At 39.3% G+C, this 25,818-nt stretch overlaps 1 protein-coding gene across 1 annotated transcript in view; it reads left to right on the top strand.

Moving 5' to 3' along the window:
- Nucleotides 1–25,818, top strand: part of LOC126095603 (uncharacterized) — a 167,277-nt gene that overhangs the window by 80,375 nt on the left and 61,084 nt on the right. Inside the window, exon 5 of the mRNA XM_049910373.1 lies at nt 4,640–4,686. Within this exon, the coding sequence (XP_049766330.1) occupies nt 4,640–4,686 (47 nt within the window). The remainder of the gene's footprint in view (nt 1–4,639; nt 4,687–25,818) is intronic.

Here is a 25,818-nt window from a genome sequence, read left to right as displayed (position 1 = left end):
TTGTGTTGATCGGAATTTTGAGGTTTTGGAGGGAGTGGAGCTGGAAGTGGGAGATTGAGTAGATGGGAGAGACTGGGTCTGTGTGCAATGAGAGGTGGTTGAGGTTTGCTGGAAAGGTTGTGAAAGGTGAGTGAGTTGCCTTTCCGGAGGTGGGAAACCAGGAGATTGGATAGTTTTTTGAGGTGAAGGGTGGCATGCTGTTCTAATTGGCGGTTGGCCTGTAGGAGGATGCTCTGAATAGCCGGTGTGGATGTGGGAGAGGAAAGATTGAGGACTTTTATTAAGGATAGGAGTTGACGGGTGTGTTCATTGGCTGAGTTGATGTGTAGGTGAAGGATTAGGTGGGTGAGGGCAATGGATTGTTCAGTTTGGAACTGGTATAGGGACTGATGGAAAGAAGGGTTGCAGCCAGAGATGGGAACTTTAAGTGTGAGGCCTTTGGGGGTTATGCCAAATGTCAGACAAGCCTGAGAAAATAGAATATGTGAGCGTAATCTGGCTAGGGTGAAGGCATGTTTGCGGAGGGAATGTAAATAAAACTTAATGGGGTCGTTGTGGGGGTGTTGTGAGGGTGACATGGTATTAGAAGGTGGAAAGTTTAACATGAGGTTGAAAGGAAAAAGAAAGATAGAAATATATGGGGAGAGAGAAAGGTGAACTAGAAAGCAATTGGAGATCTGGTATGAAAAAAGGGCGAAAAAGTGTTGGTTAAGTTGATCTTGTATTGAACTTGGGTTGGTAGACAGCGATGTGCAAAAAGGTTAGGTGGTTGTGTTGCCGCTAAATCACGTTAAAGGACGGAGAAATTCGGGAAAATTTCGAGAAAATTTCGAAAAAACGTATTAAAGGAGTGGTGTTGTGGTGAAAGATTACGAAAATGGGGCTAACAATTGTAGAAAAAATGACGTTAAAACCTGTGGGGAGCGGCTAAAATGACGTTAAAGGACGGAGAAATTCGGGAAAATTTGGAAAAAACGTATTAAAGGAGTGGTGTTGTGGTGAAAGATTACGAAAATGGGGCTAACAATTGTAGCAAAAATGACGTTAAAACCTGTGGGGAGCGGCTAAAATGATCAGTGATGTGCGAAAAACGGAAGTGGAAATAAAGTTAAAGTTATTAGAACTAGCCGAAATGGTTGTTAAATACGTGAAAGCAGCTGTTATTGAACTAGAAACGGTGGATTTTATAGCAGCGGTAGTGTTGAAAGCGGAAAATAAAATCTTTTGGTTATGGTTGGGAAGTGGGTTACGTATTGTTGAGCGTATTTATGGCGGGATAAAATTGTATAGTAGATTACGGTAAAAGGGGAAGGTGAATACAAAGTGAAACTACTGGTAAAAACAGAAAGAGAAAATAAAGAGAAAAAAGAGAAATAAGACGACAGGAAAGATTTCGAAATGCAAAGGCGACAATAACAAACGTAATTGTTGGGCTCAAATTAATGATATGGTTATAATAGAAGGAAACATTGACGAGGGCTGTTTGGTTGAATCTGGGAGTGGGGCTGAAGGTGAGGCCTTTGGATAGGACAGAGGTTTCGGATTGGGAGAGAGGTTTGGAGGAAAGGTTAACTACTGAATTAGGGTGTTGTGGTGCCAGATTGTGTTGATCGGAATTTTGAGGTTTTGGAGGGAGTGGAGCTGGAAGTGGGAGATTGAGTAGATGGGAGAGACTGGGTCTGTGTGCAATGAGAGGTGGTTGAGGTTTGCTGGAAAGGTTGTGAAAGGTGAGTGAGTTGCCTTTCCGGAGGTGGGAAACCAGGAGATTGGATAGTTTTTTGAGGTGAAGGGTGGCATGCTGTTCTAATTGGCGGTTGGCCTGTAGGAGGATGCTCTGAATAGCCGGTGTGGATGTGGGAGAGGAAAGATTGAGGACTTTTATTAAGGATAGGAGTTGACGGGTGTGTTCATTGGCTGAGTTGATGTGTAGGTGAAGGATTAGGTGGGTGAGGGCAATGGATTGTTCAGTTTGGAACTGGTATAGGGACTGATGGAAAGAAGGGTTGCAGCCAGAGATGGGAACTTTAAGTGTGAGGCCTTTGGGGGTTATGCCAAATGTCAGACAAGCCTGAGAAAATAGAATATGTGAGCGTAATCTGGCTAGGGTGAAGGCATGTTTGCGGAGGGAATGTAAATAAAACTTAATGGGGTCGTTGTGGGGGTGTTGTGAGGGTGACATGGTATTAGAAGGTGGAAAGTTTAACATGAGGTTGAAAGGAAAAAGAAAGATAGAAATATATGGGGAGAGAGAAAGGTGAACTAGAAAGCAATTGGAGATCTGGTATGAAAAAAGGGCGAAAAAGTGTTGGTTAAGTTGATCTTGTATTGAACTTGGGTTGGTAGACAGCGATGTGCAAAAAGGTTAGGTGGTTGTGTTGCCGCTAAATCACGTTAAAGGACGGAGAAATTCGGGAAAATTTCGAGAAAATTTCGAAAAAACGTATTAAAGGAGTGGTGTTGTGGTGAAAGATTACGAAAATGGGGCTAACAATTGTAGAAAAAATGACGTTAAAACCTGTGGGGAGCGGCTAAAATGACGTTAAAGGACGGAGAAATTCGGGAAAATTTCGAAAAAACGTATTAAAGGAGTGGTGTTGTGGTGAAAGATTACGAAAATGGGGCTAACAATTGTAGAAAAAATGACGTTAAAACCTGTGGGGAGCGGCTAAAATGATCAGTGATGTGCGAAAAACGGAAGTGGAAATAAAGTTAAAGTTATTAGAACTAGCCGAAATGGTTGTTAAATACGTGAAAGCAGCTGTTATTGAACTAGAAACGGTGGATTTTATAGCAGCGGTAGTGTTGAAAGCGGAAAATAAAATCTTTTGGTTATGGTTGGGAAGTGGGTTACGTATTGTTGAGCGTATTTATGGCGGGATAAAATTGTATAGTAGATTACGGTAAAAGGGGAAGGTGAATACAAAGTGAAACTACTGGTAAAAACAGAAAGAGAAAATAAAGAGAAAAAAGAGAAATAAGACGACAGGAAAGATTTCGAAATGCAAAGGCGACAATAACAAATGTAATTGTTGGGCTCAAATTAATGATATGGTTATAATAGAAGGAAACATTGACGAGGGCTGTTTGGTTGAATCTGGGAGTGGGGCTGAAGGTGAGGCCTTTGGATAGGACAGAGGTTTCGGATTGGGAGAGAGGTTTGGAGGAAAGGTTAACTACTGAATTAGGGTGTTGTGGTGCCAGATTGTGTTGATCGGAATTTTGAGGTTTTGGAGGGAGTGGAGCTGGAAGTGGGAGATTGAGTAGATGGGAGAGACTGGGTCTGTGTGCAATGAGAGGTGGTTGAGGTTTGCTGGAAAGGTTGTGAAAGGTGAGTGAGTTGCCTTTCCGGAGGTGGGAAACCAGGAGATTGGATAGTTTTTTGAGGTGTAGGGTGGCATGCTGATTACGCTCACATATTCTATTTTCTCAGGCTTGTCTGACATTTGGCATAACCCCCAAAGGCCTCACACTTAAAGTTCCCATCTCTGGCTGCAACCCTTCTTTCCATCAGTCCCTATACCAGTTCCAAACTGAACAATCCATTGCCCTCACCCACCTAATCCTTCACCTACACATCAACTCAGCCAATGAACACACCCGTCAACTCCTATCCTTAATAAAAGTCCTCAATCTTTCCTCTCCCACATCCACACCGGCTATTCAGAGCATCCTCCTACAGGCCAACCGCCAATTAGAACAGCATGCCACCCTTCACCTCAAAAAACTATCCAATCTCCTGGTTTCCCACCTCCGGAAAGGCAACTCACTCACCTTTCACAACCTTTCCAGCAAACCTCAACCACCTCTCATTGCACACAGACCCAGTCTCTCCCATCTACTCAATCTCCCACTTCCAGCTCCACTCCCTCCAAAACCTCAAAATTCCGATCAACACAATCTGGCACCACAACACCCTAATTCAGTAGTTAACCTTTCCTCCAAACCTCTCTCCCAATCCGAAACCTCTGTCCTATCCAAAGGCCTCACCTTCAGCCCCACTCCCAGATTCAACCAAACAGCCCTCGTCAATGTTTCCTTCTATTATATATATATATATATATATATATATATATATATATATATATATATATATATATATATAGACACAAGCAGACATATTTAAATATGTCTTTAAATATGTCTGCTTGTGTCTGTATATGTGTGGATGGATATGTGTGTGTGTGCGAGTGTATACCCGTCCTTTTTTCCCCCTAAGGTAAGTCTTTCCGCTCCCGGGACTGGAATGACTCCTTACCCTCTCCTTTAAAACCCACATCCTTTCGTCTTTCCCTCTCCTTCCCTCTTTCCTGATGAGGCAACAGTTTGTTGTGAAAGCTTGAATTTTGTGTGTATGTTTGTGTTCGTTTGTGTGTCTGTCGACCTGCCAGCACTTTCATTTGGTAAGTCACATCATCTTTGTTTTTTGGTATATATATATATATATATATATACTCCGTGCAAAGAAAAGTAAATAAACAAATAAAAATAAATTTATGAGGTGGGAATGAAGTGTGTTAGTTGAGGTATTCATCAAATGGCCCACATAGTGTGAGTAAAATGTGATCCACTAATTGTATTTATGTTGAATCATATTAATGTTTACAATAATTAACACTGAAAAATCTGTTTTTTCCCTCAGAGAGCGATTGCCAAAGGACTTTATAACTGCTCATTGTGATACAGATGGTAAGTTAAATACATAGGAAATATTGGTTTCTTTTAGAGTAACAAACTAATTTTTTTCTTATTTTGTCATTCCTTATCAAGAAATAAGATTATTTCACCATTGATTTTTTTACATGAAATTGCTTTATCAGAGTTAGACAACAGTGGTATGAATAAATGGATAGAGTTGATTCTGTGAGCAAAGTTGCACTATAAACGTAAGTAAATAATTTGCATGTAATAGAACTCTTTTTTTTTTTATATAAATGGATTATCTGACAGTGAGTTACACAGATTTGTTTTCAAAATTTCAAATAGCATTGACCCAGGAGAGAGGTATAATCTATTAATCATTCTGAAGGCATTTGCTTTGAATTTTGTTCTTACTAGCCTATTTACTGGGATGGCAAAATTTTGTATGGTTTCCCAGAAACAAATTCTACATTGTTGTTCCTGATAGGGTCAGAGATGTAAAGATTCACAACTGTTAGTGCTCAGAGTTTTGTCTGGATTTCAAAGTAGCTTATTGATAGCAAACCAATCCAATGAAGAGTCTTGAGATCCATGCATTTCCTGATGAGGAGCTGAGATATTGTTACATGATGTAAACAAGGTTATGTCCTCAGCATAACAATTGATTGACTACGACTCACAATAGGGCAAATCATTGATAGCTTCTTTGAGAAAGCTGGGTCCAGAAACAAAGCCCTGTGGAACATCAGCACTAATTTCTAATAAGCAAGAGCGTCTATTTCTGAGTCACAAATTGCCTTACTTCATATAAACAGAAAGAAATTAAGGTTATTTATACAATAATACTCCAATTTTGTTAGTGTGATGTCAGAAGTAGAACATTCAAATGGTTTCTTTAGATCACATAATGCAAGTGACATTGTCTTTCTACTTTCCAAATTTTCAGGCTGGTATCAGGGATATTTTTAGGCAGCTGAAAATTAAATTGATTGCTACACTGAAGGTCACTAGCCTAATTGCATGCATGTGAGTAATTTGAACATATTTTTTTACAGTATTGGCACAATGGAGCCTGGTTAGAAGCCCCATGGGTCTTATTTATTACCTTATTTTAGTACTGTGCCAGCAAATGGGTCAAGAAAAGATCCATATTCTGAACATGTTCTGTTTTTGAAAATAAAACTTGTATGCAGAGTGTGTCTCGTGAGCATCATCAAGCACATATTTTATGGTGTTTTGGCAGATCTTTGCAATTTTGTTTTGATAATCTGTAGCTGGAGTCAGTGCAAACAAATACTGTCAGAGCATATGTTTCATGCACCAGCCAGCATCAACAGAAATCATCAATTTGTTTCCTGTTACAAACAAAATAATTTTTAAAGCAGAGGTTTACTTGCTCATTCGACTGAGCAGTTCCCAATTCTCCTAATGTGATGTATGTTTTAGTGATATGTGTTAACAGGGACAGTAAAACAGGAAGAACAACCAGTGCTTCAATGATGACTGAGTAACACTGGTGCGTGTTGATAGCAGACAGAATGGCAAAAGGCTGCATACATGTCACTGCTGAATCACTGTTATTTTTCCTATTTTACTGCCCCTGTTAATACATATCAATAAAATGAATATTGCACTTGACTAATTTTGAACTGCTCTTTCAAATGGGTGCATAAAATTCCACTTCAGCAATCATTTTGTATGTAATGGGAAACAAACTGATACTTTTTATTGACACTGAGTATCGCATGAAAGATGTGGTGAACTGTATTTGTTTGGGCTGACTTCAATTACATTGTAAAAATGAAGTTATAAATATCTGCTGAAGTCCCATGGAAATTCCACCTAACAACTCTTCATACAGACACCTGGTATAAAATGAAAAATTCTTTTAATAATGTTACCGTATTTACTCGAATCTAAGCCGCACTTATTTTCCGATTTTTGTAATCCAAAAAACCGCCTGCGGCTTAGAATCGAGTGCAAAGCAAGCGGATGTTCTGAAAAATGTTGGTAGGTGCTGCCACAACTAACTTCTGCCGTCGAATATATGTAGCGCTACACAGGCATGCTTTGTAGGCACAAAGATAAATACTGGCGCCAAAACCTCTGCGTCAGTAAATAAATTTAAAAAAAAAGGTGGAAGACGAGCTTTTTTTTCTCCGCCCCGAGTTTCGACCACTGCATTTTCATACATTATCCAATGAAGTAAATACAAATTCCGTATTGTTCATCTTCGAATGTAGTAGAATTTCAATATACTATGAAAATCCAACTGGCAAGACTGTTTGGGATGTTTTTCAATATGGCCAACTCTACGTTCTGAATTTTTTCCTACCGGTGAGAAGAGATGGTTGCTAATAGTAACCTGATGAAATGTGAATCACAAGCAGTATTCTCTTCACCATTCACCATAAGAATAATATGAATATAAACATTTTGCCATGTATTCTTCCGTGTTTGTTGCTATCTCATTTAAATCCTGTCTGCCTACTAAACTACGAAACTAGAGTGAGACAACAGCAAACGCGGAAGAATATACTTATCGTGTCATGTTTATATTCATATTATTCTTATGCCTAATAGTGATACAGTCAGAAATGAAGCACGGCAACCAACTAGATTTTTAAATCTAAGATGGCTCTAATTTCTGTGCAGAATTTAATGTACTAAAGAAGCGGCCGCAAAGATTTTCAAACGGAGAAAAATTTTCGCCTAACTCTCGTTTAGAACATGTTCTATCATACGCAGCCTATTATTCAGTTCTTGTTGATCATTCTCAAAGAAAGCAGCAGTGTAAGTAGCAACAAATAGCAGTCTCTTGACATTGATTCGCTAATGAGACGATTCGCCTCTTTTTAGTTGTAAGTGGCGGTAGCGCGCACAAAAGCAAGCCATGCCACGAGTGGCGACAGGCCGTAAACACGCACTATCAGAATGCGACAAACAATGCATGACACAGTACAGTGATGCATTTTCAGCTTAGAGTGACGTAAACACCTATAACAGAGAAAACAGCACTTATCAGATCAAAGCAAAATAAGCAATCGATTCAAACCAGACGAAGCACGTGAAAAAGGAAGGGTACCCGTATAAATACGGACGGAGCACCTGACGCATAGCAATGGCTTCCTGGTAAAGCTTAACTGCTAAGCTTACGACTCAAACCAAACTACTGTAGCTGTATCATCATTCATTCGACCTAAATTGTGTCTCATATTACAATGGACCAACTTTGTTTCGATTTGGAGGTGCGGCCTAAAACTTTTCTCTCCCCTTGAATTTCGAGTCTCAAATTTCAGGTGCGGCTTAGATTCGGGAAATCTTTTTTTCCTTTATTTCGAGTCTCATTTTTCAGGTGCGGCTTAGATTCGAGTGCGGCTTAGATTCGAGTAAATACGGTAGACATCCAGTAGCAGTCCCTACTTTTGGAATCAGAGAATTTAGATGTATCTTTCGAATGACATTGGCTGTGATAATTTCCCAGTGAAATGCATGTCTTGCCGACAACTGAGACCAAGTAGATTGCTTACAGACATATCTGTTGCCTTAATTTTGCTTTCCGTGTTCTCTGACACAAGTGACAAAGTCATCATTCAGTTTTTTTGAGTTTTTCTGTATCAAATAGTTTCATGTGACTGCTTAGAATTATCTTGTTTTATAATTTCCCATGCTGTGTAAACATAAGCTTCAACAACTCTTCTCATCTTCAATAAAACTTGTCCTAATATGTGACACCACATCAAGGGTCGGTGCTGGGGCCACTGCTGTTTCTTATTTATATAAATGATATGCCTTCTAGTATTACAGGTGATTCAAAAATATTTCTGTTTGCTGATGACACCTGCTTGGTAGTGAAGGATCTTGTGTGTAAAATTGAAACAGTAACAAATAATGTAGTTCATGAAATAAGTTCATGGCTTGTGGACAATAATTTGATGCTAAATCACAGTAAGACTCAGTTTTTACGGTTTCTAACTCACAATTCAACAAGAACCGATATTTTGATCAGACAGAATGGGCATATTATAAGCGAGATGGAACAGTTCAAGTTCCTAGGCGTTTGGATAGATAGTAAGCTGTTGTGGAAAGCCCATGTCCAGGATCTTGTTCAGAAACTAAATGCTGCTTTATTTACCATTAGAACAGTATCTGAAATAAGTGACACTTCAACACGGAAAGTAGTCTACTTCGCATATTTTCATACACTTATGTCATATGGTATTATTTTTTGGGGTAATTCTTCTGATTCAAAAAGGGTATTTTTGGCTCAAAAACGGGCTGTTTGAGCTATATGTGGTGTAAGTTCGAGAACCTCTTGTCGACCCCTATTCAATAGTCTGGGAATTCTGACATTGCCCTCACAGTATATATTTTCTTTAATGTCGTTTGTTGTTAGCAATATTAGCCTATTCCCAAGAGTTAGCAGCTTTCACTCAGTTAATACTAGGCAGAAATCAAATCTGCATGTGGAATGCGCTTCCTTGACTCTTGTGCAGAAAGAAGTGCAGTATTCTGCTGCGTCCATTTCAATAAGCTGCCACAAGAACTCAAAAATCTTAGCAGTTGCCCAATTTAAGTCTAAATTGAAGAGTTTCCTCATGGCTCACTCCTTCTATTCTGTCGAGGAGCTCCTGGAAGAGCTAAAAAATTAAGCAAATTCCAGTGTTAAACAGTGTTGATTTTCTTTATTTAAACTTACGACTTGTCACCTGAATATGTTTTTTTTATATTTAATTTTATCTGTTTCTAATATCATGTTATAATTTCATGTATTGACTCGTTCCATGACCATGGAGACTTCTCCTTAATTTGGTCCCACGGAACAATAAATAAATAAATAAAAATAAATAAATAAATAAATAAATTTACACCAGTTTTGGCCACTCTTGCAAATGGCCGTAATCAGAGATCAGAATGGTGAATTTAAATAAATTGCAACATGTCATGTGGCTGAAATGTATGTTGATACAACAACATGGTGATACGGTCTCATGCTTAGATAAGTTTTAATGTAGTTCTTTGCTGCTTATAATTTATTTGGACCTCCTTTTGCATAACTTTCACAAGCTACTGTTTTGGTAAATGTAAGCTTAGCTTTATAGAACTTTTTACTTCTACATATTTAAAAAATATATGGACTGAACTTTTCAATTCCATCTTTCCCTGTTTGACATTTACAGACAAATTCACAATCTGTGTTATTTAAACTATCAATAAACAGCATAGTGTATTCTTCTCTCAGAGCTGTTATCCATGCTGCACCATATCCCCTGGGATACATTGATTGCTTATCAACTGTGTTAGAAGCAGTGGATCAATGTCTGCAAAACCTCCACCTGCAACGCTAACCATATTCATATACGTCTGTAGAAATTAAGAAGAATATTATCTGTACAGGCATCATTACAAGCAGTACATTTGTTTGTGCAATACAAGTCAATGTTGAAATATCCACAGACAGAAAAACTGGTTTTAAACGTCTGTAGTTTTTTGACCATTAACTCAAATATTTCAAATAGGGTGTCAGAATAGTTAAAATGTGGCAGCTGCTATTTTTAAGCAAAAAATTAGTCTTAAGAATGAAAGTTTTAACTCTAATTATGAGTAGTCATATATTGCGAGAAAATGTAACCACTCACAACATTGTGAAAGCATTGAGACATACATCAGTAATATCTTGTTACCCCTTACTCTCCTTCTGAACCCTCCTTACCATAATAATTACACAATACAACATTGAGGTTATACAAGCACTTGAGCTATGTGAGATATCCTTTGTAAAGTCTTCCCCATATCTACAAAAGTGGTATTAACCATCTGTCCAACCCATGAAATATCTTGGTCCTCCTATATCCCTTTTCTTCTTCCTGTGTTTTTTCTGCCTGCTGTGTAATAGGAATGACAGAACTTGATGTGTGAATGAATATCGAGGCAAAAGATATAGGTACAAGACCAAACCCATTCACCTGCCCATCAAGTCCTATTCCAGTTGTATCATATATCATATCTCACTGAGCTCATGGTTACCTGTTGTGTATTACCTTTGCTGAAATACTATGTTGCATTCTGAGCAATGAAAAATTCTATTGAGCTGCTTATTGATATGGTTATCAAAGACAAAGTACAACTAAGGGCAATTTTGTTTGCCTAGAGCGACATGCATTTCTCTCAAAATGTGGTGCAGTGATATATACCATTCCAGGGGAATGAGACATATCCTTACGTCTTCTTACCAATGAGTGATACTCACAGCAAAAGTAAGTTACATGATAAGAAAATAGTAATATAAAATAATATGTCTAATATATGGGTACAGACATTGTGCATTGGTTTTATTTTTAGTGTACATGTGGTGAGCCATATTGTGGGATGGCAAATGTCTTCAGCATGGAGTGGCAATTGTGGTGACTTAGCTTGAGAAAATACTTGCCTGGAAGCAACAATAAATATTTCATGGACTGCCGTCCTACCCTGAAAATACTTTGACATACCAAGACCTGTTATATCGACCATAGATGAACTTTTGAGATTGGTATTGGTCTCTTATGCAGAAGCATTAATATATCCAGTTTTTATGAGTTATCACTGTATCTATAGCAGGATACACAAGAATTCACCATACAAGCAAAGCTCTTGCTTGTGTGCCATAGCTCTCTTGCCTAGCTGCGCACTTCCCCCTCCACCACACCACACTGTCTGAGCACGGAGGGGGGGGGGGGGGGGGGGAGATTCAAACTAGGAAAGTGCCACATTTAAATGGCTATGCACTTGCAGACAGTTTCACAGATTTTAGCATTCAGTTTACCATGTGATCATAACGTATTTAGTTTTGTAATTGAGAAAATCAGATATGTGAAAGACTGGGTGACATAACAGTGACTATTTCTCTACATAAAAGTTTGAATACAGCACAGGAAGTTACCTTTCACATAGACCTTACACCCAAACAGATGAGGAGCTTCAAGCTAATCTAGCTCAGCTAGGCACACATTTTGTTTGATGGGTGTAAAAAGGTCCAAAAGATAACTGAACAGTTACAGCTGTTTTCATTTCAAACTTTGGAAGAAATGTCTTCCCAAAAAAGTTAATTATATATAGATGTGACATGAAACCTTAGGTCCCACCACCCATGGGACGTTTTAGATACTTATGTTTTGGACATATGTCAGAAAAGAAAAGAAAATACAAGAAAATAAAATGATGGACTGCCTGTCATATCCTGAAGCAAGGAAAAAATATGAACACACACATCCAGTTGATGTGATGACCATTATGCTAGAGTTGTGGCTATCACCCTGTCTACCTCAACATTTTCAAAGCCAAATCTATCACCCACTATAAACAAAGAACATAAAATGAAAACAAAAAAATACATGGAAGAAAGATCTCTGTCATTCTTGATTTCCAGTCTTGCAGAGTCAGCAGGTTCCTCCCAACAGATACAGAAGGAGACCCTTCATATTCCTCTGACAGCACAAGAGAGGAAGTTCCATTTCACGGCTTCTTCCTCCATAATATGACTGATGTACAGTAAGATAGTAGTCAGTGGTTAAAAGAGGCTAAGATCTCGACCTGAAGAAAAGTTTGTTGTCTTATTACCCAGACATACAAACGGAAAAATTTCACAAAGGAAAACAGCAAAAGAGAAAAAGAAGGGAAAAAGACAGGAAATAAATAAAACAAAGAACTAATACATCAGTTCAATTGGAACCAGAACTCTTCTTGACAGCAGAAGACTCTATGGACACTATGCCTACAGCACGGGGGACATTGAAACACTCTGCAGAGCAATGCATTTCATCATTATTTTCCGTAACCCCATCGACGTCTTTTCAATGATTTTACAATAGACTTACATTCACAAACTATCAAAAATATGTATAATGGAAAATCCAGGATGCAATAATGACAGTATTATGGGAAGGATAGAGTACTACTCATCATAGAAAGGAGACATCTAGTTGCAGAGGGGCACAACAAAAAGATAGCTATACATTTGAGCTTTTGGCTACAAGGCATTACCCTAGACTGGAAAACACACACACATTCACACAAGCACAACTTACACACAAATGACCTCTGCTTCTGGTTTCACTGGCAGTCTTTCAGTCTTTTTGTTGAGCCTGTCTGCTACTCAACATCTCCTCTGTATGGTGAATAACAGTCTGTCCTTTTCATAACATTGTCACAATACTTACAGCATCAAGATTTTTGGAAGCCCATTTTTCCTACTTGTTGTGTGTGATAAAAATAGGATAAATATGGAATGAACAACTGGATGTGTTTGCACACTACTCAAATAAAACATTTTCAGTGAACAAACACCTATGAACACTATATTTGAGGCAGTGACCATTAGAGTACAGTTGAGCCTAATGGTGATAATCTGTAATACACTCCTGGAAATGGCAAAAAGAACACATTGACACCGGTGTGTCAGACCCACCATACTTGCTCCGGACACTGCGAGAGGGCTGTACAAGCAATGATCACACGCACGGCACAGCGGACACACCAGGAACTGCAGTGTTGGCCGTCGAATGGCGCTAGCTGCGCAGCATTTGTGCACCGCCGCCGTCAGTGTCAGCCAGTTTGCCGTGGCATACGGAGCTCCATCGCAGTCTTTAACACTGGTAGCATGCCGCGACAGCGTGGACGTGAACCGTATGTGCAGTTGACGGACTTTGAGCGAGGGCGTATAGTGGGCATGTGGGAGGCCGGGTGGACGTACCGCCGAATTGCTCAACACGTAGGGCGTGAGGTCTCCACAGTACATCGATGTTGTCGCCAGTGGTCGGCGGAAGGTGCACGTGCCCGTCGACCTGGGACCGGACCGCAGCGACGCACGGATGCACGCCAAGACCGTAGGATCCTACGCAGTGCCGTAGGGGACCGCACCGCCACTTCCCAGCAAATTAGGGACACTGTTGCTCCTGGGGTATCGGCGAGGACCATTCGCAACCGTCTCCATGAAGCTGGGCTACGGTCCCGCACACCGTTAGGCTGTCTTCTGCTCACGACCCAACATCGTGCAGCCCGCCTCCAGTGGTGTCGCGACAGGCGTGAATGGAGGGACGAATGGAGACGTGTCGTCTTCAGCGATGAGAGTCGCTTCTGCCTTGGTGCCAATGATGGTCGTATGCGTGTTTGGCGCCGTGCAGGTGAGCGCCACAATCAGGACTGCATACGACCGAGGCACACAGGGCCAACACCCGGCAACATGGTGTGGGGAGCGATCTCCTACACTGGCCATACACCACTGGTGATCGTCGAGGGGACACTGAATAGTGCACGGTACATCCAAACCATCATCGAACCCATCGTTCTACCATTCCTAGACCGGCAAGGGAACTTGCTGTTCCAGCAGGACAATGCACATCCGCATGTATCCCGTGCCACCCAACGTGCTCTAGAAGGTGTAAGTCAACTACCCTGGCCAGCAATATCTCCGGATCTGTCCCCCATTGAGCATGTTTGGGACTGGATGAAGCGTCCTCTCACGCGGTCTGTACGTCCAGCACGAATGCTGGTCCAACTGAGGCGCCAGGTGGAAATGGCATGGCAAGCCGTTCCACAGGACTACATCCAGCATCTCTATGATCGTCTCCATGGGAGAATAGCAGCCTGCATTGCTGCGAAAGGTGGATATACACTGTACTAGTGCCGACATTGTGCATGCTCTGTTGCCTGTGTCTATGTGCCTGTGTTTCTGTTAGTGTGATCATGTGATGTATCTGACCCCAGGAATGTGTCAATAAAGTTTCCCCTTCCTGGGACAATGAATTCACGGTGTTCTTATTTCAATTTCCAGGAGTGTATTTACAGTCATCCTGACCAAGATATTACCTACAGGGAAATGGAAGAGCTAATTAAAAAGTTGCACTCATCTTTTCTACCTAACAACTTTGGAGGATCCAACACATTTCAGCACCATCTGTGGCTTATATGTTGCAGCAGATTTGACAGTCCGCAGTCATAGTGTCCCACCTGAGATCCATTGGAAAATTCATAATGACCTTTGCAGTAGTGATCATTATCCTATCATTGAATTGGTCCCATATCTACAACACAATAATAGCTTACCACATTGATAACTGCAAAAAACCATTTAGGATACTTTCACCGATAAAGTGCAGGTCAATAGAAATACAGAGAAGAGAACTGATGAAATAGTACAAGATGCAACAGAATGATCATCCAAGTTATGAACACTACAATACCATTATTTTCTGGTTGTTCTTGATGTAAGCCTGTTTTAGTGTAGTGCTGAGATGTTACAGATGCCATCAGAGAACAACAAAGAACTGTACAAAGACATATGTACCACGCCTTTATTGAAAATTTAATTTTATTCAAAGTATCAAGGACAAAATCATATTACTTCATGAAACAAAAGAAGAAAGAATTTTGGGAATTATATGTTTCTTCAATGACAGTTCATGCACAAGCTTCAGAATTGTGGTCCAAATGATGGCGGATTAGTGGATTTCACGTCATTAATGCAATTCATGGAATTGATGATGAAGGGAAAATTAACACCAGTTCCTCTGCCATTGATGAACTGTTAGCAGTATATTACGCACAAATGTTGGCATCTAAGAACTGCCATCCTACTTTCACACATCACCATTCAATATACTGCAATACAATATATTTTATTTTGAAATTAATTCACTGACTGTGATTTCCTTGGTGTCAGCTGTATTAGGTATAGATCTACTACCCAATAGTGACATGAAAATTTGTACACGAAATTAATTCACTGACTGTGAATTTCTTGACATCAGCTATATTGGCTGTAGATCTAATACACAATAGTGACACATGATAATTTGTTGGACCAGGACTCAAACCCAGATTTTACACTTACTGTGAGTGGTTGCCTTAACCATTTCAGCTATCTATGCACACTTCCTGGACTGACACAAACTCTCATGTCACACTGTCTACAACCTTATATTATATCAATAAAATTGATTAACTAATGCTCACAACATTACTTGGATTCCCACAGTAGGGAGAATGAGACAATGCCAAAGTCAGAGCTCTGTTCAAGAAAGGGTAGAGGGAAGACATGGGAAACTATAATCCTATTTCTGTTCTTCCAATCTTGTCAAAAGTGTTTGAGAAAGTAGCTGCAAACCAGATACAAAATTTTATTGTAAAAAATGATATTATTATAAATAATCAATTTGGATTCCAACCAGGAAAAAAACCCTGGATGCAGTGAATAACTTTATTGATGAGATAGGCAAAGCACTGTACCAGAGGTTGCTGGTATTTTCTGTGAACTTACTAAAGCTTTCGACTCTCTAAACCATGCCTGGCTTATCTACAAATTCGATAAATATGGGATTAAGGGCAATTCTCTCAAATGGCTTACATCGTACATGCAGAACAGAAAACAAAGGGTAACTATCACTTCAAATGAGGTGAATTATTTTTCGAAGTGGAGTACTGTATCACAAGGTGTGCCTCAAAGCTCCATTTTGGGGCCAATCTTGTTGCTACTCTATGTAAATGACTTATCCACAAATATCAGTTCCCCATCAGTTCTGTTTGCAGATGACACTCCTGTTTTAATTGAAGATGGTAATGCAGAAAAAATTCCAAACTTCATTGTGAGCACACTGGATACCCTAGAAAAATGGTTCCAGTTAAATGGGTTGAAACTGAACATTGCAAAAACCCATATGGTACATTTTCAAACCAAACACTCAAAATGTGCAGAGCTTAAAATACAACACAATAATCAACTTATGGAAGAAGTTGACACTGTCAAATTCCTAGGACTAAATGTGGACAGAAACTTGAGAAACTTGAACGGGAACACACATATTGAGTCCTTATCAAATAAACTGAGCAGTTTTGCATTGCAATGCAGATATTTGCAAATGCTACCGACATGAGCACACAAATAATAGCATACCATAGTTATTTTGAATCTGTAATTAGGTATGGTGTAATATCTGGGGAAGTTCAAATAGAGTAGGCCTCTCTCGTATACTGAAACTTCAGAAAAAAATGATCAGATACATGTGTACCGCACAAAAAGCAGAATCTTGTTGCCCATTATTTTGACAACTGCAAATCCTAACTGTACCCTCCATATACATTTATGAAATTATTATCTTCCTACACAGCAGGCATAAATTATTTGAGGAAAATCATTTTAACCACACATACAACACAAGAAATAAAAATAATTTTATGCTTCCCGCATACAAATTGAAATTATATGAACGGCATCCACAGTATATTGAGATGACAATATATAACAAATTAATGGGCAAAAATATATTTAATGTTAAGCCAGAGATCATAAAAATAAGGCTACCTTAGATTCTGGGGGAGAAATGCTACTACTCGATAGAAGAATTTTTAGAGGATGACATGATAATTTGAGTTAGGGTAATTTAGTGCTAGATTTTTAGATAGTATTTTATTATTATTGTTTCTTTCTTTCCTCAGACGTTATGTCTGGTCAAAAATGGAAAGTGACACGGACCTTGATCAAGTGTGACTTCCTTTTAACTGTACGGTATATGTTATATTGCATTTAGGAACTTTCGGGTGATTGAACATGTATCAATAATTACGGATTTCTGTAGTTGTTTATATAAGTTTGGATGTAGCTGTATTGCATTGATGTACTGGTGGATATTGTGTGGTATGATTCCTGTAGTTGATAGTATAATTGGTATAATGTCAACTTTATCCTGATGCCACATGTCCTTGACTTCCTCAGCCAGTTGGATGTATTTTTCAATTTTTTCTCCTGTTTTCTTTTGTATATTTGTTGTATTGGGTATGGATATTTCGATTAGTTGTGTTAATTTCTTCTTTTTATTGGTGAGTATGATGTCAGGGTGTTAATTTCTTCTTTTTATTGGTGAGTATGATGTCAGGTTTGTTATGTGGTGTTGTTTTATCTGTTATAATGGTTCTGTTCCAGTATAATTTGTGTTCATCATTCTCCAGTACATTTTGTGGTGCATACTTGTATGTGGGAACGTGTTGTTTTATAAGTTTATGTTGTAAGGCAAGCTGTTGATGTATTATTTTTGCTACATTGTCATGTCTTCTGGGGTATTCTGTATTTGTTAGTATTGTACACCCGCTTGTGATGTGATCTACTGTTTCTATTTGTTGTTTGCAAAGTCTGCATTTATCTGTTGTGGTATTGGGATCTTTAATAATATGCTTAATGTAATATCTGGTGTTTATTATTTGATCCTGTATTGCAATCATGGATCCTTCCATCTCACTGTATATATTGCCTTTTCTTAGCCATATGTTGGATGTGTCTTGATCGATGTGTGGCTGTGTTAGATGATAACGGGTGCTTGCCATGTAGTGTCTTCTTTTTCCAATTTACAGGCACCTATGTGATGATAACAACATTGTTCTTGATTCCTTGTTGTGTCGTTCACCCTGAGGTGGAAACACAAGTAATGTTGCGAGCATTAGGTGGAGATTTTAGTGCACTTTGATATAAAGATATAGATAGCGTGACATATGGAAGTAGGGTCAGTCCAGGGAGCATGTACAGATAGCTGAACTGTTTAAGACGACCACTCTATAATTGGGAAATCAGGGTTCGAGTCCCAGTCCAACAGAAATTTTCATATGTCACTGTAGCTAATAGAGCTGATGTCAAGAATTCACTGTCAACAAATTACTTTTGAAGTATTTCATGCAGCAACAGTGTCTGCTCTTTCAGACATGCATCAAAATATCTTTTATCTCAATAGACTCTTCAACCTCAGTGCATCCTTTACAAACTGGGAACTATATAAAGCTTTGAAACAATGTAGGAACACATTCCCAAGACAAGACAACATCCATTATCAAAAGCTTTAAGATCTTGGTGAAAACAGTAAATCTCTACTTTAAAAATGTACACAAGATTTGGAAGGTGGAGAATTTCAGTTGCAATGGAGAGGGAAGTCACAATACCTCTAATAATGCCAAAACAAGACCCAGAAAACAGAAATAGCTACAGACCATCAACCTAACATGTAACTTATGTAAAGTGCTGAAAAGGATGGTTGATGCACTGCTTTGTTAGTATTTGGAATCTAGAAATCTCCTTTCCCAATTCCAGTATTGATTCTGGAGATGTCAAACCACCGATGATCATCTCATACAATTGGAGTTTGTGCTTAGAGAGGCCTTTGTGCATCACTGACATCTGATCACAGTATTTTTTGATTTACACAAGGCATACAATACAATATGATGGCATCACATTTTATCATTTCTGCGTGAGTGTAGTTTTATAAGAACCTGTGTTCATGCAAATTTTTTTGTTACTAAACTCTTTACAGTGTGGATGGGCACAATCCTTAGTCACCAATACTTACTGAAAAATGGAGTCCCACAGGGATAATGTATAAGTGATACAGTTTTTGCAATTGTAATAAATGTGATAATGTGATAGTAGATGAGGTGGGACATAAAGCCATACCACCCCACTGTGTGTTGATAGCCTTTTTTTATATTACAGTTCTGTATTATTATGTACAGCAGAATGCCAACTGCAGACAGCTATACAGACAACACAAAAATGGGCACAAAGACATGGGTACCATTTTTTACTGACTACATCACCTGTTGTGGCCTTTCTGTAGAATACCTAGAAACCAGACTACTGAAAGTATTGTTTTCTAGGACTACTTTTTGAACTTGCAAGGGTACCACATACACAACAACTCAAGACTTCTTGCCTGAAGAAAGTCAGTACTCTTGGTTTCCTTGGTAATAGTTCCTGGGATGCAAATTGAACTATTTCGTCAATGTTTTAAAAAGTGCTCTTTTCACCTCCTTAGGATATGGAAGCATTGTTTATGAGCCAGGATCACAGCTCTAGGACTAGAGATAACAGATTCCATCCATAACAGGAGAGCCAGTTTGGCAACTGGGCCTTTCTGAATGAGTCCTTTTGATACCCTTCTTGTAAAAGTGGGTATACCACCATCGAAAATATGACACCACCAGAATTTATTTAACTATGCTTTCATGATTATACAAATTCCAAAGCTTCCTTGTTCTCACAGTTTATTCTGCACTCCAGCATTCTACTTACTCATGAACCATCTCAGAACAAGACAGGCAGCAGCAGTACAAGTGGAATTACCTGTAAGTAATACTTTCACTTGTGAATGCCTTCAGGGTATGTTTCCCAGCTGGCAGTAAGTATGGACCTAGGCTCAAAACAACTCCAATTTTTGTAGCTGTGCATTTTATTTAGTCATTCAAGACAATCCACATTTTAATCTTCTTGAAGGTCAAGGTCCGGGAGTAGACAACAGTCCATTAGAACTACTGACGACCTTGGGAGAGCCAGTCCTGACAAAACTCTACCATCTGGTGAGCAAGATGTATGAGACAGGCAAAGTGCCCTCAGACTTCAAGAAGAATATAATAATTCCAATCCCAAAGAAAGCAGGTGTTGACAGATGTGAAAATTACCGAACTATCAGTTTAATAAGTCACAGCTGCAAAATACTAACACGAATTCTTTACAGACAAATGGAAAAACTGGTAGAAGCCAACATCGGGGAAGATCAGTTTGGATTCCATAGAAATATTGGAACACGTGAGGCAGTACTGACCTTACGACTTATCTTAGAAGAAAGATTAAGGAAAGGCAAACCTACATTTCTAGCATCTGTAGACTTAGAGAAAGCTTTTGACAATGTTGACTGGAATACTCTCTTTCAAATTCTGAAGGTGGCAGGGGTAAAATACAGGGAGCAAAAGGCTATTTACAATTTGTACAGAAACCAGATGGCAGTTATAAGAGTCGAGGGACATGACAGGGAAGCAGTGGTTGGGAAGGGAGTGAGACAGGGTTGTAGCCTCTCCCCAATGTTATTCAATCTGTATATTGAGCAAGCAGTAAAGGAAACAAAAGAAAAATTCGGAGTAGGTATTAAAATCCATGGAGAAGAAATAAAAACTTTAAGGTTCGCCGATGACATTGTAATTCTTTCAGAGACAGCAAAGGACTTGGAAGAGCAGTTGAACAGAATGGACATTGTCTTGAAAGGAGGATATAAGATGAATATCAACAAAAGCAAAATGAGGATAATGGAATGTAGTCGAATTAAGTCGGGTGATGCTGAGGGAATTAGATTAGGGAATGAGACACTTAAAGTAGTAAAGGAGTTTTGCTATTTGGGGAGCAAAATAACTGATGATGGTTGTAGTAGAGAGGATATAAAATGTAGACTGGCAATGGCAAGGAAAGCGTTTCTGAAGAAGAGAAATTTGTTAACATCGAGTATAGATTTAAGTGCCAGAAAGTCGTTTCTGAAAGTATTTGTGTGGAGTGTAGCCATGTATGGAAGTGAAACATGGACGATAAATAGTTTGGACAAGAAAAGAATAGAAGCTTGCAAAATGTGGTGCTACAGAAGAATGCTGAAGATTAGATGGGTAGACCACATAACTAATGAAGAGGTATTGAATAGAATTGGGGAGAAGAGGAGTTTGTGGCACAACTTGACGAGAAGAAGGGACCGGTTAGTAGGACATGTTATGAGGCATCAAGGGATCACAAATTTAGCACTGGAGTGCAGCGTGGAGTGTAAAAATCGTAGAGGGAGACCAAGAGATGAATACACTAAGCAGATTCAGAAGGATGTAGGTTGCAGTAGGTACTGGGAGATGAAGAAACTTGCACAGGATAGAGTAGCATGGAGAGCTGCATCAAACCAGTCTCAAGACTAATTTCCGACACAACAACAAGGTCAATTCACATTGGCCATCTTAGCACCCTGATGTCACGACACTGTCACGTCAAGATATATTCACACTGACCCTCACATCAAGTCAATTCAAGCCCTGTGATCTCAACTCTCACATGGCTGTTCTGTCCTAAATGTTTTTTTTTCTTTTTTTTGCAGGAATTGCAATCTTCACAAGATGATTTTCAACTGTTTTTACGCATGAAGTTCATATATACAATGCAGTAGTTTATGCCTGTGTATCCTGCAGTCTACATTTGTACTCAAATGAAATTTATTAACCTCAAATGGTGTGCAGTTTGCAGGGGTAGCTTGTACATTAACGAAGAGAGACAGAAGTGCAAAACAACACAAAAAGCAGTGTGGATCCAAAAAATGTTGTTATATGGTACAGACGGGGAATTTCACACACTATGCAAGGAGCTTGAGGAAGAAGGATCTGCATTTTATATTTTAGAAAGTTAAAGCACCAGTTTATTTTCATTTGTTATATCAAACTGTACCCACAATTACTAAAGGAACACAGTGTTACAAGCTGCCTATCACATCCTATGAAAAATTGGTTTGTTTAAGTTTAAGTTTAGTTGCCACTCCATTTTTGTGCAATAGTCATATCTCTGTCAGTATCTTTCCCTTCGAGATTTATAGGTTTCCTTTATACCTTGTATTTGGATTTTAATAGTTTAAATGTATTATTTGTACTGAGGTTAGCTAGTGAAACTCCATAAATATTGACCACTGATGCTTGCAAAACTGTTTCACACACAATCCAGAGAGCTACTTAACAATAAATAGGCCTACTGTAAACACATATTTAAATGAACAACTTTAATACAGGGCTATTACAAATGATTGAAGCGATTTCATAAATTCACCGTAGCTCCATTCATTGACATATGGTCACGGCACACTACAGATACGTAGAAACACTCATAAAGTTTTGTTCGGCTGAAGCCGTACTTCAGTTTTCTGCCGTCAGAGCGCTCGAGAGCACAGTGAGACAAAATGGCGACAGGAGTCGAGAAAGTGTATGTCGTGCTTCTAATGCACTCACATCAGTCAGTCATAACAGTGCAACGTCACTTCAGGACGAAGTTCAACAAAGATCCACCAACTGCTAACTCCATTCAGCGATGGTATGCGCAGTTTAAAGCTTCTGGATGCCTCTGTAAGGGAAAATCAACGGTTCGGCCTGCAGTGAGCGAAGAAACGGTTGAACGCGTGCGGGCAAGTTTCACGTGTAGCCCGCGGAAAATTGGCTCATGTCACAACTGGAGACCGACAGCGCCGACTTCATCTTTCAACAGGATGGTGCTCCACCGCACTTCCATCATGATGTTCGGCATTTCTTAAACAGGAGATTGGAAAACCGATGGATTGGTCGTGGTGGAGATCGTGATCAGCAATTCATGTCATGGCCTCCAGGCTCTCCCGACTTAACCCCATGCGATTTCTTTCTGTGGGGTTATGTGAAAGATTCAGTGTTTAAACCTCCTCTACCAAGAAATGTGCCAGAACTGCGAGCTCGCATCAACGATGCTTTCGAACTCATTGATGGGGACATGCTGCGCCGAGTGTGGGAGGAACTTGATTTCGGCTTGATGTCTGCCGAATCACTAAAGGGGCACATATCAAACATTTGTGAATGCCTAAAAAAACTTTTTGAGTTTTTGTATGTGTGTGCAAAGCATTGTGAAAATATCTCAAATAATAAAGTTATTGTAGAGCTGTGAAATCGCTTCAATCATTTGTAATAACCCTGTACATTATGTTATATATAATTCACAAATGATGCATTTTGCCAGTGTTGTAGTATCCGAAGGTTTCAGTCCACTCCTTTTGTCAGGCATCACAAATGCCCGACAACAAACAAATAGATTCCACTCACTGATGAACCTGATACTAACCACAGTACTTTTTTCACTTCAGGTTGCAACGATATTGCAATCCATTTCATTGTAAAATATTAAATACGATACCAGTATGCATAAAAATCCACTCTATAAATATAGTAGAGGGCCATTTAATTTAGTACACTCACGTCATACAATTAAGACTGCTGCCTCACTGCTTCACTTAATCTCTTGCTGTTTATTATAAATTTTAACAAAATAAATAACGAAATGAAACAGTTAATAAGAAATAACGAACAACCAACAACTGGTATCACTGAAGATACCCATGACCAAAAGAAATATGGAGATCTGCACATGGCTGTGTATCAAGAGGAAATGAGCTTGGGGGTCATGTGATCAACAATGGACAGATGATGTCAGCAATCAAATCTTTCTTTCCAAGAAACCTTGATGGTGCCATGACATGATGTGATGTGACAGGATGACCAATGTGGATGCTGCCATTTGAAATGCATTTCAAATTGTTTTGATGGGAAGTGCTGTGTTATGACACGATGGCCATTGTGAATTGGCCTTTACGCAGACAGCTCCAAAGATAATGAGTGAGTTGGCTATGCATACATACATACATACACAACTGGACTCAAGAACATAATTCTCTCTGAAAAGTATGCAGAATTTATACTGCAGAGTTAATGGCCACCCATAGAGCATTACAGAACACAATGACTTTCCATCAAAAGAATTTCATTACATGCAGTGGCTCCTTGAGCGCTTTGCTAACAGTAGACAAGTTCTGTACAAAATGTCCTTTTGTCTCTACCATTCATGAGCAACTATGTGTACTCCACAGTACAGAGATATCCACAGCTTTTCTCTGGATACTAAATCACCTGAGCAATTGAGGCACTAGAACTAAATATTCCAAGTATTGACTTGAGGACACACTTTTGACTCCACATTATCAAGAAATGGGAAGGAAAACGCCAAGGTAGTGTAGTACACAATGCAATGAACTACAGACTGTCAAACTGTCCACCAAGATCTGGCATACATTACTACAAAGCACAAGGAGGAGGATAATGCCTTATGATGTCTCAGAATTGGATATACCAAAATAACACATTAATTTCTGCAGTGTCAGGAAGAACATCCACTATGTGTTTGTGGACAGAGATTAACAATTCACTATATCCTTGAAGATTAAATGACTGCCCAAGATCTGTGGCATCAAATGGACCTAGAACACCACCTATGAATGATTGTAGAGGATGATAAAACAGCAGTAAATTGTGTGCAACACTTCCTATAAAGGAGTGGATATTACAACAAGGTTTATAAACAATGCCGTAACACATTGGTTTAGGGAGAGGAGGTGGGAGGGTGGGTCTCTCATTAATTATTTAATCCCAAGGGACCAACCAATCCATTCTTCACACATGAACCTGCCATTAATGACAAAATATCTCTGTAATGAGTTCTCAAGTGATCTATCTGTATAGTCACTCAAGCATTGTCTACTTCTGCAGGTGGGCCATTCACATGCGTCTAGAAGGGGGTGCCATGTCCTGACATATTTTATCAATTGGAAATCCACTATCACAGTTTATTGGATTTCCACTGCCTCTATAACAGCAGAGTCCCAGAAATCATTTACGGTGCATAACTTCTTCTTTTTTTCAAATTTGAAAGTGTCTCTCTCATTGATGGTAATCTCTGTTACCACAGACTTGTTTGTCTGTCCTAGTCGTACATTCCTGATGTGCTCTGTCTGCCCAGTGTACTACATCCCACATCCACTCTTGTTACTGTAGATACCTGGCTGTTGCAGGCCTAGCTCATCTTTGGTCGAGCTAAGTATGTCCTTAACAATTTACGTTACGTGGAAGACTGCTGTTATTTGGTGCTTCTTTAATATTCTTGTGATCCTGGCTATCGGCAGCTCAGCATATGGTGAGAATCTCACACGTTTTACTTCATCTTCTTCTGGTTTGTCCTTTCACCAATTGTCTGCACATAAGAAACATCTTATTTGTGTTTCGTTGTAGCTGTTTTTGCGGGAAGTTGCCTGCAAATGCAGCAACTCCTGCAATAAGCTCTTCCTGTTGCAGATGGAGTTGAATCTTTGAACTAAGATGTTTAGCACTGAGTTACATTGCACTGGATGATGGCAGCTCCATGCATTAATGTGTAGTGTGTGAAACATGTAGCATTTTTGCCGAAGCTGGTTCTCTGACAGCCAGGATCACAAGAATATTAAAAAAGCACCAAATACTAACAGTCTTCCATGCAGCCTTAATATTTAAGGACATACTTGGCTTGACAAAAGACCAGCTAGACCAGCAGAAGCCAGGTATCTGCAGTATCGAGTGTGAATGTGGGATGCAGTACATTGGGCAGACACACCGATGTGTTGCACACTGCCATAAGGAGCACATCAGGAACATATGACTAGGACAGACAAACAAGTTTGCAGTAACACAGCATAACAGCAATGAGTGACACACTTTTGAATTTGAAAAAAATGAAGAAATTATGCAGTGCCAACAGTTTCTATGACTCACTTGTCA

The sequence above is a fragment of the Schistocerca cancellata genome, chromosome 8 (assembly GCF_023864275.1).
Source record: "Schistocerca cancellata isolate TAMUIC-IGC-003103 chromosome 8, iqSchCanc2.1, whole genome shotgun sequence".
In the NCBI taxonomy this organism is placed as follows: domain Eukaryota; kingdom Metazoa; phylum Arthropoda; class Insecta; order Orthoptera; family Acrididae; genus Schistocerca; species Schistocerca cancellata.
The sequence above is the reverse complement of the archived record's forward strand: the minus strand, read 5'-3'. Positions and strand labels throughout refer to the sequence as shown.